The sequence below is a fragment of the Pagrus pagrus genome (assembly GCF_965226575.1).
Source record: "Pagrus pagrus genome assembly, chromosome: 13".
NCBI lineage: Eukaryota > Metazoa > Chordata > Actinopteri > Spariformes > Sparidae > Pagrus > Pagrus pagrus.
The window spans coordinates 9,625,363-9,640,703 of NC_140197.1; the positions used below are offsets into that span (position 1 = coordinate 9,625,363).

General features: G+C 41.8%; 1 protein-coding gene across 1 annotated transcript in view; it reads right to left on the minus strand.

The window, feature by feature from the left end:
- Nucleotides 1–12,574: 12,574 nt before the first annotated feature.
- ntn1b (netrin 1b) overlaps nucleotides 12,575–15,341 on the minus strand; it is a 48,055-nt gene continuing 45,288 nt past the window's right edge. The window contains exon 7 of the mRNA XM_084370708.1: nucleotides 12,575–14,957. Within this exon, the coding sequence (XP_084226834.1) occupies nucleotides 14,638–14,957 (320 nt within the window). The 3' untranslated portion in view covers nucleotides 12,575–14,637. The remainder of the gene's footprint in view (nucleotides 14,958–15,341) is intronic.

Here is a 15,341-nt window from a genome sequence, read left to right on the forward strand (position 1 = left end):
TAATGGGCCCATGTGTTCGCAGACACTTCTAAGAGCCAGATGCCGGGAAGAGAGACGTCCATCGCGTTTTTCACAGCACCTCCCCTGGAGAGAGGAGAGGGGAGAGCAGTCAAGCTTCACACGCATGCTGGACATTGAAATCAGTGTATACAGATACACATACCATGTTCATTTGGTTTTGTACAGTCAGGAGGGCTCTCTATTACACACACCTTTAGTTTGTTGAGTCTACATGGAGACTGTTTCCACTCTCCCTCTCGGTGATGCAGCACGCAAGGTGAAGTAGTCTAATAAAAGGGATTCGGGGCTCACATCTATCTATTCCATATGATATGCCTGCCCCAGTAAAAGTCACGTACAGACCCCGGTGCCTGCGGTTCGCCGTGTTATTGATGCAGTCTTGACCTCTCCGATCTGACGTCTTATTCAAAGTGGTTAATGATTACCATCTTTCAATGTGTTTCAGCTGTCGCGCCGGTAATCCCCCCTGCTCCGTCGGAGGGATTGTTCCTGTGGATGTCAAGGTCTGGACATTGTTTTGACCTTGTCTCTTCCTCCAGGGTGACTCAGAATCGCCAGCCGTTAGCTCATCTGTTGAATCTAATGTAACATCAACAACTAATCTGATACACTGATGAGGGTTGATTAGAATCAGGCTCATGAGAAGTATCTTGTAGATCACAAACAAGATGAGCAACACTCAATAACTGGACTGGAAGAATCGATGCTGTCAGACACGATAAAGGACACACAGTATCGTGCCATTCCTCTGCAGCCTCCATGAGAAATTGAAAGGGAATGTGTCCGTCTCGTGTCTCACTGCTGTCCCATCCAGTCCAAACCGGAAGAATGGAAGATAATGCGACACCACCCTCTTCCTTTCCTTGTGTATAACATCCCGTCGTTCTGTCTGGATCAAAGCGGAGACAGCTCGCACACATCCTCAGTACAACCCGCTGAGTGACTGTCTGGGGGCCGCCTGAGTGTCGAGGAGGGTTAGCGAGAGCAAAAAATAACAATAGGGAAGGAACAGGTCAGCAAGGCCTCTGTAGTGATTGCTTAATAACAAAGACAGAGGTGAGAATGAGTCAGAGATGAGAACGAGATAGGAAATAAAATGTGACTCAGTCCTGATCCATTGTTTTCAATATGAACTTTTCAATAAGGAGGTTTAGACTGGGTCGCAGTTTTAAAGGAGGCAGAGTAAAGGTGTGTATGATTTAGAGGGATCTGTTGGCATAAATGGAATATAATACTCACAATCATGTGTTCATTAGTGTATAATTACCTGAAACTTACCTTCATTACCTTAGAATGAGCCTTTTATATCTACAGAGGGGACAATTCCCCTTCCTCAGAGTCCGTCATGTTGTACCGCAATGTTTCTATGGTAGCCCAGAATGGACAAACCAAACACTGACTCTAGGGAGAGCCTTTTACTTTTTATCAAGTTTTCAGTAGCCGCTGTAGGCTCTCCTTCACACTTTGAACGGGAGGATAAGGCGAGGGATATTCAGTTTGTTGCAATATGCAACCTCACCTTTAAACTCTCATTTAAAGCCCTGGTTCCTGGCAATAATGAACTTTAGATTATTAATAGTTACATTAATAATCATTTGTAGTTGTGTTGCAGTTTTATGTCTGTGCCACGGGAGGTAAAGTGGTCATCCATCTATCAGAAGGTCAGCAGTTCGAGCCCCATCCTCTGCAGTCTAAATTCCAAAGTGTCCTTGGGCAAGACACTGAACGACAATTGCTCTTGTGTGAGTGTGCATAGGAAAGCAGGTGGCGCCTTACATAGTAGCCTCTGCCACCAGTGTGTGAATGGTGATTTGTGTTATAAAGCGCTTTGAGTGTTTGCTTGGACCAGAAAAGCGCTAAATAAATGCACTCAATTCTTTCGTGTTGTTTTTTTCTCGTGGCTCCATGAGAAATTTGTGAAATACACGTTTGATGGATACCAGTCTGTAGAAGGGGAATGATCCACAGCGAGAGAAATCACAAGAAAATTGACTGAGTTGATTTAAATACGTCTGCATTACTCACTGTACTTGCAATGTTCCAAGCTATTTTCATTTAGTAAATTAATTCATTAATTGCTGGTAATTTGCAGGATACATGTGTCTAGACACTGCTTATTAAGGTGCTGAAAGACTCACACCTCCCTCTGTGAGATGTTCGTGTATTGAGATGCACTGACACACTCTGGTAATGGGTTCGTGTCATTAGAAGTATTCGGTTTATCAACGTCTCCCATGAGGGCGGCTTAGCTGTTAAATTGGTCTGAACGTGGAGTGCTTGTTTTCCCAAGCAAAACAAATTTGGGACCTGTTGATTTACAGGCATGGCAGGTTATCCTGTGTGACAAGCCTTGCGTTAGACGTGACTGCCCATCGCTGCTGAATTTCACAGTCCTAGTATCTTTTTGGGTTTAAAAAGACGTGGTTTTGAGCGCAGGCTTTTTCTGTCCTCTCTTTCATCATGGAAAAAGGAGCTGTTGTCCAGATGGGAGCAGACAGCACACATCACTCAGGAATCTTTAACACGATTGGATGAGCAGAGAATGTGAGTCAAGAGCACTGAGCTGTTTTCCTTTCCTGGCCACAGAGGACAAGTGTAATGCCAAGGGCTGGACGGTCTGAGCCTCTGGTCAGCCACTCACAGCGGGGATCAAACTGCTTTCCCTTAGATCGGCCCGCAGGAATCTTTTTAAACTTATTTTGAAAGTTCCCTCGTTGTACATTTAATGTCGTGCACAGTGCAACAAGTGTACCTGCTCCCACATTAACTTTTTATTGAAGATCAGGAGGAGCCTGACCAATGAAACGGTCCACCTGGTGGCTGTTCAGTGCTTTAACTGAGAGAATAACTGGACAGACGGTCAGAGAATCACCATATTACATTAATTTAAAGTAGTAGGTATAATCATAGCATGCTAGCAGCTTGGTTTTATGGACGGCAACGTCAGACTGTCAGGCCACAAGTTTGGGGACAGACTTTTTCTTGAACTCTCCAACGCATCCAGCCCCACCGCCTGGTATGGACTGTATTTCCAACATATGTAACTACAGTATTCATCACCTTTGTGCAGGAAAACTGAACAAACACTGAAAGATTTGAGCACTTTTGCAGAACAATATTGTAATCACAAACTAAGACATTGATTTGAAGTCTGTTTATCATTCTTTGAAAATATCCATTGAAATATTCAAGTAACAATCCTGCTAATAATAAGGCAGCATGAAACCCAAGGTCACCATCCTGAAGGTGGAAGGTGTGTGTGTGTGTGTGTGTGTGTGATGGCTGTATGTGCAGGTACGTGTAAATAGATTTGCTCCTGGCTGGCGGTCTGACCCGGGTCCTCCTCCTGTGACCCTGTGGATGATTGCTGTGACTGAGACGTGTTTGATCCCTGCGCTGATGCTGGGCTTTTGATGGCCGCCCCACTTTGATGCCGCGGTGAGATTGAATCCGACCACCCTCTGCGACACACATACACACAGTTGACCAAATCGCACCATCACACCTTGTATCTAAACAGGAGGTGCGATTTCCTTCTTCTCTCTTTGATCCGGAGCATTGATATTTGTCGTTTTTCTGACAGTCTGCCCACACCCTTTAATGCTTTAATTAAAGGGATCTGTTACGGAGCTGCAGCCCTCAAACCTCAGACATATTATATTTTATCATATAGCTATTTTTTTAAATTCCCTGAGACCAATTGATATGGTCCTTTTTTTTTTACTCACAGGAGATACAGAAAAGTCGTGGCCTTGCAGTGAAATGGCAGTTTTCTCCTGTCACTCTCCACTGGTTTTAATACAACAGTTCTGTTTCCTGAGCGTTTGATGTCTTCCTGTATTAATCCGAGCACGGAGCCTGATTTACTAGCAACGCAGGACCACTTCACTTTTACTCTGCTTTTATGTCAACTTCTGTAGGATGGAACAACACACTGACTAATGGTGAAAGCAGACCCAAACCTCTTAAACTCAACAGAGTCCGGTCATATAGTCAAAGTACATGAAGACATTTTCATTGGATATGATTTATTGTTACAGCAAAAGTTTTGAAAACATTTTTGGAAATATGCTTTGTGTTTTCTGGCGGAGGAGTAGAAGAGAATGATCCAGGTGTCGTAGCCTTTTGGCTTAGCTTAGCACAAAGGAGGGGGGAAGCTAACCTGGCTCACTCTAAAGGTAACTAAATCTGCAAACAAGCTCTATTTAAGGTCACTAATTAAAAAGTTGTAGCTTCTTTGTTTAATCTATACGAAAAAAAAAATAGTAAAAGCAACTTTAAATTGCAAAGGAGTTGAAGTACAGAAGTTAGCATTGCCCAGGTTCCCACGGCAACAAGTTTTCAATTGCATTTTGGATTATTATAGAAAATAGGCTCCATCGCAAACACAAGTTTATAATACTTACATGTTTCGTTCAGCAGATTTATCTTCACAAATGGACGCCACTTTTATGATTTTTGAAGCGTAGCCTAAATGAAATCGCTAAAGGTAAAAAGCTAACAGAGGCTGTAAATGAACTACATTGTGGTCGTATGACTTCACTGTCACCACCTCTAAGCTTCCTACAAGGACACTATACACTACCCACTTTACTATAAATTGATTAATCTAAAAGTTGTGAAGTTAGAATAGTTTGCAGCTAAAGTGAGTGGATGAGTCTCCGTGTTCGGCGTAGGATGAATGACGTTTTATGTCCCTGATAACCTCTGTAGTCTTCACAAGTTGGGTATTTACTGATGTTTTCTATGTTGTAGAAAAATGTCTTCAACCCTAAGCCCTCACCACTTCGAAACAAGGAAGCCAGAAATGCAAAATTGCTAACCTGTTGCCATGTTTTTAGGACTCATTTCAAGTTACTCTGGCCGGCCATGAAATAGTATGTCATATAACCCATCTTTTATTTTACATATTTACCTTGAGGTGCTAGTAGGCCGGTTTTGAACAGTTTCCCCTGCTCCAAGGCTTTGTACTAAGCTAAGCTAACTAAGCTGACTGTATCCTTGTATTTTATTTATGAGTGCAGTTGATATTCTCATCTTAGTTATCTAAGAGTATTTTTTCCAAGGTTTTTCTAACTTCTGGGATATTTTGATCCCCTAAAAATGCCTTTTGTTCATGGGATTTTCTTGGTATGTGGTTGTTCATGTTCTGGAAATGTATAAAAGTACAAATAATGATAAAAATTTTGAGTTCTAAATTAAATATGAAGTTCATTTGTATAGCTTAACGTCTCTACAGCGAGACATCCTGAGAGTTACAGATCGTCAACATGAGCCGTTTTCTCTAACACCGAACCTCAACACAGGTCAGCGCTCTGTTTTCCTACAGTTCTGTCTCCTACTCGACCCAGAACTGTCTGGTAGCTTCTCAGAGCTCCGCGGACGGGCAAGAGCAAAGAGGGAAAAATGGCGATAGAAAAAGTGATTGTGAAATGTGGGAGCGAGGAGTGTTTGGCACGGCTCGTCTTGTTTGCTCAGTAAACCCCCGAGGCCTGTGTTTTTTCGCTGAGGGAAATGCCCGCATTGTTGGGCCCGGAGACCGTGGTTACGGGCCAGCCCGGGGCCCAGCCAGGCAGGTTGGGACAAACAACAAGATGAAGGTCAGCTAATATAGCAGTTAATTCCACTTCCTGGTCCCCATGACACCCAGGCAGGGTTTATTTGAAGATCCCAGACCCTGAAGTCACTCTGCACTTTGTTTAGTCCATGAGTATTTTTTGTGTGAGCCAACACTTTCAGATATTAATGTATTCGAATTAGAAGGAAGGGAGGGTCAGGGAGGGAAAGGAAAAGCGGGATACAGCCAAGTACAGAGGAGGAAAGTTCCAGATTTTCATATGTCTCTTGTGTTTCTTTTCCATATTTTCTCTAATTTTCTCTATCGTAAACATATTACATCTAGATAGAATAATATTTTTTGCATTATTGAAGTTTTCACATAAAAAATAGCAAATGAAAGCAAAAATACATCAGGTTGCATCCATATTAGCATGGTTACACACTTTGGATTGAATATTGATATATGTATATCAATATTCAGAAAATTTGATGCCTGATTCCTCAATCAAACTGTGTTTCCTGTCACTGCTTCACAATAAAGGTCACCATTCGTTTCACTGGTTGAATGCTTGTTATGTGAGCTACTAATGCATTAATACAGCTCTGATGTGGCTTTAGGAGAGTGAGCAGTGGGGCAGATATTACATGCTGCATTGTTTCCTGTGAATTACTCACGCTACGTAGGCAATTTTGAGTGGCGGACTCCGCCACAAGCAATAAAAGTGCTGTATAAAGAGATGATCACTTATTGTGAATACACTGAATGGCCAAATAATGCAAACCATAAATAGCATCCAAAGTTGTTTTGATTTGAAGCAAATCTGTGAGAGTTGTAACTTTAAAGTCACAGTAATCAGCACATAAAATGTCAAATTGCTTTTAATATCTTTTAAACTCTGTTTGGTGTGCTTTTGTCCCTGTTGAAGCCTGGATTGTGAAAACAGGCTGCTACTGTGAGGCGACTGAAGGGCTCTCCTCACGGCGCAGACTCCAATGAGATCCATCCACTCGGCATCCTCTGGGCCCAGCAGTGTGCGTGAATGGACATTAAAAAGAGCTGGTTTATGAGCTGATTGTCTAACTGATCATTTAACTTGGACCTGGAGAATGCAGCGGGGGGAGGCTGGACGGGTGAAAAAATATAGTACACACCATCCAAAAGCCAAGTGGCTTAATCCTGTATGGAAATGGTAATGAGAAAAAAAGAGGACTGACTCTGTCTGTGTGCACTCTCACTATCCAGGATGGGATCGAGGCCTCTCTAGTGGGGCTTCTCCAGGATGCATAAGAAGAGCCTTTGTGCTCCAATCTAGTAAGCCAGAAATACAGCTTTTGAACCATGTGCATTGCAAGAAAGAGGGAAATGGAGAGGCAGTTTGGGAGAGAGTGAATGAGTGAGTGGAGGGGAGGATGTTGGGGAGGGCTCTGAAGGTGTTAGTGTCAAAAGCAGAGTGTGTAATACATTTGGAGTCTGTGTGTGTGTGTGTGTGTGCACATATATGTTTTTTTGGCAGTGGTTTTTGTGTCGGTGTGTGTGTGTGTCTGTGTGTGTGTGTGTGTGTGTGTGTGTGTGTGTGTGTACACGGTGGTCACACAGTGGCCTGATATCAAGCACCTCTTTAGACTCCTTCCACCTCCGAAGGTGCTTCACGCTTTGTTTCAGGGAGCCCCATTCCCTCATTCTGCTGAAGCCTGACTGCGAATGAAGGCTGGGAAGCACAAGAGCGGCCATCAGGGGATGGAAGTGAAGGCAGCGCTAAGAAAAGGAGAGCGGAAAATGCAGCACACCACCTGGTAGTGTGTATAGATTGCAGTCAAACGGGTGACAAGTGAAAAACGTTTAGAAGTGAAGGAGGGTAATGTGTTGATGTCTCTCACGGTTTCCCCAAAAGACACAAGTCAGGCCAAATTCCCGAGATTTATTTTGACAGTATTGATTTTTGTTTATTTGACATGTTCTGGCGATCTTCATGCACATTTGCATGAACTGAAATTTGCTCTGCATTTGTAAATCATGTGTTTGTTTTCCCATCTTCGAGAGGAGCAAAGCAAACAGTGCTTGGAAATACATTTAGTCAGCTGAGAAAACACAGAGTTATATTGTTCCCTGTTTAGTTGGGTACTTGGGAGCAAACAAAACAGCATCTGTGGCGCAGCTCTGGTTTTACGGAGGGTTAAGAAGAAGGAGCAGGAGGCCATGTGGGTTTCGGAAAAATAACAAAGACCGTGATTGCATATAGTTTTCCCGCTCAGAGTGGTGGCAGCATAGATCTCATGCATGAAATCAAACTTCAAATCTGACGGGACTTGATGGAAATGATTGAACTAAAATGTGCTGTGGCACTCGTGTGAATAGAGATTAGAAATGGTGGCGCTAAAGGTCCGTGGCTGCCGGGTAATACAAATCAGTCCCTGTGATCCCCTCTGGTGTTCCTCCTTCTTCCCAAACAGCTAATCCACTTAAGTATCACAGGCCTCGCCGCTCTCATTTGGGTAGACCTCAATAATTAGTTCTCACCCTGCCTGTGTAATAAAACACCAGTCATAGCCATTAAAACATTGTCCATTTACACTGTTAAAGTTAATGAACGTCTTGTCAATACACTGTAATCACCTGCTAATTAGATTGTTATTGAACAATTTGAATACATCGTTTTCACTTTTCCCTTTTCTTTACTTAAAGGCTCTATGGGGCCTGTTGATGAGGGTGTGTGAATGGGATTAAGCTGTCTGGGATGCTTCCTGTCCCACCATGGTGGTCATCCGTCTCAAGAGATGTTAGGAGCTTTAGATTTGTCCGTAGGTTTCTCTATTACGTGTAACTAGAAGTGAGCTTTAATGATGAGCTGATATACAAAGTCCAAAATCCAAAGGCAGGCAAAGGAAAGTCCAAAGAAAACTCTGAATACAAAATGAAGACAAACCAGAAGCCACGGAGAACAAAGCGGAAACACAGGCGTACACAGAAAGATGTTGGGAAAAGCACAAAGACAGGAAGTGGAAAGTCACAACAAGACACATGAGGATAAATCTACAAAATAAAACAGGAAGTGACTCACCAAAAACCCAAACCGTGACAGTCAACAGCAAGTAGGTTGTTATTAGCAATGTTTTCTCACCAGCAACTTCCAGCTCAACTTCATTAATCAACCGTTTCTTGGCGATGCAAGGCTTTAATTCTAGTTGAAAACATTCAAAAATCAACTGAAATTGTCAAAAGAATGTTAATGAATTAAAGTTTTGACATTATGACTTTTGCATATTGTGTTGTAGAGATGTCTTCTGAAGTTAGCATGCTAACCAGCTAGCCCTGTCCTGTCCCACTCAAGAGGTCCTGTGCTAGCAGTGTAAACAGTAACACTCCCCTTGTCCTGAGCTCCCATTCCGAACCACTAGCTGCAAGGCTAACTGAGCTAATTAGCTAATGACCACTACAGTTAGCAGCATTCTTACATATTGATCCTTTAAGTTTTTTAAATAGTCCAGTTGAACATTTCCTTTCTAAGTTGGTTCACTAATGTCGGGCCTCCTGGGTCTAAGGATATTGGAGGAAACACAAAGTTTCCCCACAGAGTTATAAAACGCAACAAAACGCCATGGAAGTCACAGAATCCCCTGATGTGATGTTGTTTCAACGTTGCAGACAGCCGCAGTGGTCTCGTAACACTTACCACCTACCTGTCAGGGAAAAACAAGGGGGTAAGGAAGAATAAGGAAAAGGCAATAAATTCAACCCCTCCAAATGTTTTATGTGCCCAGTCTGACAAAGAAATCAGGGTCTTCTCCATCCCGTCCTCATCAGCAGACATATAGAATACATGTCATGGGAGTTTGAGCCGTTTCACTCAACCACTGGCTGTTTCCACTTCCTGGCAGCTGTCGGCACAGCGTACAATCAAAGGGCAGAGGGCCACCCTGCCACCAAAGCCAGGACAACCTCAGCGTGTCGCATCATCAGCGCTGACTCTGTTTTCCAGAGGAGGACTCTCACTGTTAACAGGGAGACAATGGCAGCAGTGTGACCAGGGGATTCATCTGTACGGAAAGTTCCAAGTCGGTGCTGCTGATGGAAACCCGACCTCTGCATTCAGTCCGCTTCTGCGTGGTATGAATGCCAGAAACTTTGGTCATATCGCGCCTGTGTGTTTGTTGTTCCAGCTTCATCTTTGCGCACACTGAGAGGGAAGTTCACACACACCCAGATCTCTTTTCAACTCTCCCATCCCGCCCAAATCATGGGAGAAATCACAGTCCCACTGTGAGCTTGTGCAACAGTCGTTCAGTCTTAATGGGCTGGAGTGAAATTGTTCATTTTCTTGCAGGCTCTGAATGACATTGTGATGTCATTGTGAGTGAAGCCAGGGAACCTGAACAGGCACGTTAACATACTTCTCACCACAAAACCTATAAGGCCTCAAACACGCACTCATGCACTGGCCTCTTCATCCCGGGCTCTCCCTCCTCCACCTACCAATACTTAAGAGCGGTTTTATGGGTAGTAATCCTGGTGGCCTTATATTAATGGAGAACACAGCTTAAGCTTTCAGCAGTGACTGTATAATTGGTTGGCCCCTTTGGAGTATTTTGCACTGGGCATTGGGGGAGCAGTATATCAATACCCTGTCCTCAAGCCAAGACAGATGGACTCTCATTTGGAGCAGGTTCAGAATTGTGTGTTTTCGTGTAAAGCTCCCATAGGAATAAGTTAAGGGTTTCCACTGATGCCAGAACCTCCCAGCTACAACAATAACATCTGCGGTTTGGATTAGACACGTTGGTGATATCACCCTTTTAGTAATATGCCTGCATTATAGCAATCCTAACAGCCAGTCCTTATTGTCTGTGAAGTTTATGGAGGCGCAGGATCCAACACAAATGATGATGTGTGCTGCAGGACATGCTTGAAGTTCTGGCTGAAGCTCATGTTTTAATTCATGCACTTCTAATGCTTAACTATTGGCTTCACATATTTCTTTGAGGATGAAAGAGTTCTAAAATCCTTTACTGAAGTAAATATCTACATTACAAAGGGATTATAATCTGTTAAAGTGAAAGTAGCATCTTATTTTATCAAGTGTTGCAAAATTAAATTCCTACACCTGGCGTCTCAGCAAATAAAATGTTGGAAAGCTTTACATCACACGTCGCAATTTACAGTGTAAATACTTTTTATATGTAGATGATCAATTAAATACTTTGTGAGCCCTTATAGGTACACAGGTAGCAGTAGAGGCAATACATTGCATATTGGAGACCAAGTTATTTTTTAATTAACCAGTAAATCAGTAAAGTGGAGCCTGCGGACCAAAGTTGGCCCGCCACATGGTTTGATTTGGCCCGCCAGAAGTTTCTAGCAACAATAAATAAAGAAATAAAATATGATATGACTTGTTGTTTATGCTGTTTTATTTTTTGTGCTCTTTAGATATTTTCAATCCCTTTGGATTTGTTTATTCATGACTTGACGAGCATAGCAGGCAGAGTGACACTTTGAGCAGGAAGTCAGTCAATTAAGGGAATTTAAGATTCAGTACTACAGAAGCCCTGAGAGACGAATGAAAGAAATTCAGGAAATCAGAAAGATTGCCCTGGATTTTCCACGTTTTTCACCTCTTCTGGTCACGTATACAGGAGAGAAAGCAGTTGAGATCAGACTTAGAAAATCAATCACTAGATTTTATTTTCTCACTTGCCTCTTGGGGCTTCTGTACTGTAACATTTTGCATTCCACTGTTGAATATCTAGTTTTTGCCCTGATTGGGAAAAAGTTTGGGCATCCCTGCGGTAAATAACAAATAACTGCACAGTGCAGACTGGGGACCAGCAGGCTGAGACTATGTCCTTTTACAATAGCTACTGTACTTCATTACATCACTTAGTATTATTCTATACTTTAACGTATCCTGTTATCACACTGCAATTACAGTGGAAAAAAACAACATTTTACTGCCCACATACAGCGGACTTGCATTGGATCATTGGGTGGTTATTAACACCCATCACCTTGGCTGTAGTTCCTGATGCAAACAAATGCATAATGAAGTTGTCGAGTTGACCTGAGTGAAGTTAGTTTGTAAGTGAAAGTATGTATTTGGCTCCTTAATTGTTGTAGATCTGATGATATGTAAGGACATAAAAGCTTGTCTTAGTTCCTCTCTGACCTCGGTGTTGATTGTTTGATGGATTTTAAGTTGAACCCCAACGCACCACAGGATTATTTCCCGGGTGTGTACATACAAGATGCATACGATAGCTGCACATATGTTCCATGTTTCCGTAGCGTGAAGATGTTACAGACTTTTATTTTGTAATGCAACACTTTGTTGTACAATGCCAAATAAAGCTTTGAACCTTGGAAACTACATTACTGTATTTTATCATCGTTCTAAAATAAATGTATTTTTTATGGCTTTATCACTTTAAAGGCACACCCATGTTAGTCTTGTTCCTCAGCAACAACATTCATATACATTTTCATCGTTTTAAAATAAATGATACTATCATGAATTTCATTGCAATATCAACAATATTAACATGTTCCCCTTATTTTCCTTGGCATCCAGTAATATTATCCCTGCACCCTGTAATTAGGCCTATTAAATAGGTACTCTGTAATTCAAAAAAGAAGAATAAGGTTTAATTAGCCCCTCTAGTCCACTTAAACACAAATATGTTACCCCCTTATTCCCTTGCCTCATCTTCTAGCTCATATTTTATTAATTCCCTGGATATAATAAATAATGAATCTCTATTTTAAAGTGTTGACCAAGTAAATGTTTGCGGGCCTTTTATATTTAGTAATTATAAGTTAGTTGTAGGGCCACTAATTACGAATGCTGTTGGCTCATGATGTTTTATATTCCACATTTTTTAACAATTACAAAATTGTGTTAGAGCGCATTGTTATATGAATTGCAACAACAGTGTTTTACATGTGTGTTGTGTGGTGCATTGTTGTGAAAATAATGTACTAAAAATGTCACTTCAGCTGGGATCGTCTTCAGGTTTTTTTTTTTTTCCACACAGCTTTATTTCAGATGAATTAATTTTCAGTTCTATCAGGCTGTTCAATAGCCAAACACTTATCAATACTTTACAGCCGTCTACAGTTCAATGCAAAAAGTAAAAAATAAAAGATCAAAAAAATAAAAACCACAAAAGCCACATTATTTCATGTGTCATTAAATATATTCATTTGTGATAAACATAATATATTAGTATTACAAGACATTACACAACCATTTGCAATGGACGCTGCTAAACAACATTTACAAGCCAATGTATAAACATGAGCAGAGATAATTATTCAGGAATAATATTTATGGAGAGTCTGGTGGGGAGTACCTCTGTGTGTCGGTACAGATGTTTTGGCAGAGACTTTATAAGTGCGTTGTAGTTTTCAAAGACATACAGTATGATGCACAGAGTACTGAGGTGTACCCTCGTATTTATGTGTGTTTACATGTGTGCACATGTGTGTGTCAGGGTGTGGTCCTGCATCTGTGTATATGTGCTGTGTGTGGTTTTGTGCATGTGTAAACTGTGTGATCCTCCGGCGGGTGCTCACGTAAACATGAGACATCTCTCTGACACTGATGTATTTGTCTTTCCATTTATTAAGCCTCTAGTATTTAAAACTCTGGTTAAGTTCACATGGAGATAGATCTAGTTAATGTTTAAGAAAAAATAAAAATAAAAAAAAAGTAATACTATACAGCTATATAACACGTAGACAATCGGTCATGCCTTTTTGTCGAGTACCAAGTCTTGATAACGTGATCCAGTCCTCAAAGAGTCGCTCTGAGGTGACGAACATTTGACACGGCGTGCTGAATGCACTGTACAATAAACATCTGTGATATTTTATCACTCCACAGGTTATTTTCCCACAACATTGAATACTGTATACAAATTAAATGTGTACATAATTCACAATCATTGTTAGCTATCAATCAGCTACAGTAAATAATGAGCATGCATTATGTCAGTGGTATGAGGCTTGCTTGATAGGTCGATATTCTCCTTTTTTTTTTAAAGAAGTGAGAGGGTTCTCTTCATCTGTGTTCTCCCTCGGAAATGTTCGGGAACTTACATTTAGTCCTTTTTGGATGCCACTCTAAAAATGTGAACATATCTCATATGTTCTAACTAGTAAAAATAAGTGCATGGTTGACATGTCTACTCTACATCTAGCTGATGCTACTGCATCACCGACTAAAACATAATGTCTATGTATGCACGTATGGTTACTTTACATTGCAGAGGTCACAACCACAGCACACTGTTGATATATCAGTAAGCGCTGAGCACAGACTTGCTTGTGATGTGAAACATGATCGTTGAACAGAACGAGCAGAGGATCATTATGGCATTTTGTTCCCACAACACGAGTTGTTTCACTGAGGTAACACTCACATATGAGCAAGGGGGCTCTCAGCAAAATGGCACCTATTATGTTTCCACAGTTATGAGTAATTTCACAATTTTTCACTTTCAGCTGTTGAAAAGTTTATCTAAAGTTTGGCAGGTTACATAAGCGACGTATCACGCGTACATGAGTGGCAGTGTCTCTTCATTTAACAGGATAATGCTTCACACGGCACAGTGGAAAGAGATCCTCTTAAAAGACAAAAGGGTGATACAGTAGACACACTGCTCTGTAAAACAACTGAACGAGGGCCTGTAAAAAAACAAAAAAACAACAAGGGCATCATGGGTAAAATAGTCAGGATGTGACATATCTGTAACATTAGGTGCAAACTCTGCAATTACACAACAAAACAAACCTTGAAAGACAAACAGAGACAGAACAACTGTAGAATGAGCTCCTTCACAAAAGTTCCTAAAAAACACTAAACTCTTCGCTCCAACTCAGAGCAGCAGCACTCAGTCATTCCCCCATCTCTCCTACTTTTCACCTGTGTCGTTCTATCTTACACTCTTCCAGTTTATTTTTTTCTTTTTCTTTCATCCTCTCCTCTTCCTTGCGTTCCTCCCAGTGGAGACGTTCTTTTGCCTCCACCTCTCCCTCAATCTCTCTCTCCTCTCCAGCGACTTTTAGCACTTTCCCCTCTTGTCACGCTGTTGGAACTTCCTCAGCCGGCGGCCCCACAGGTCCTTCCAAGGGATGAGCAGGCTTCCCTTGTCCGCCACCACGCCGCTCTGCCCGGGGGAATCGTCGTCTGTGCCCAGGAGCAGGTACTTCCTCCCGGGCTTGATCTTTGGGCATTTGCAGGCCACGTCCTTGGCGCGCACCCACAGCAGCTGGTCCCCGCGGCGGATGCGGTGCTCACCTTGCTTGTAGACAGAGATGATGTTGACGGTGAACTTCCACCACTCGCCTGCTTTGTCTCCTTTTAGAACGTGGACTTGGACAGCTGGTGGAGGAGAAGGGAAAAGCTGGGGTTAGATCACCTGCATGAAAAAGTCATTCGTAAGTGTCCAAAGGAGGGATACCTATTCCCCTTGTTCCCCTGGGTATACTACAGTATGTTCACCTCAGTTAATATATCCACATTTTAAATCAGATGTCACATTTGAGCACCACAATACAATTGAGAGTGCTAACAAACCTATTTAGGTAAGAGAAGGCTAATGTGGAAACTGCTGAAATAACTAAAAGTAATGAATAATAGGCAGTTAGCTGAAATATAAAATAATAAATAGCCTAGTTGAAATATTTTGCTCAGTAATAGAAAAGCATTTCAAGAAATCAGCAACAAGTCGCCCTACTGCATAAAATAGTTAGCTAAAAGTAATGG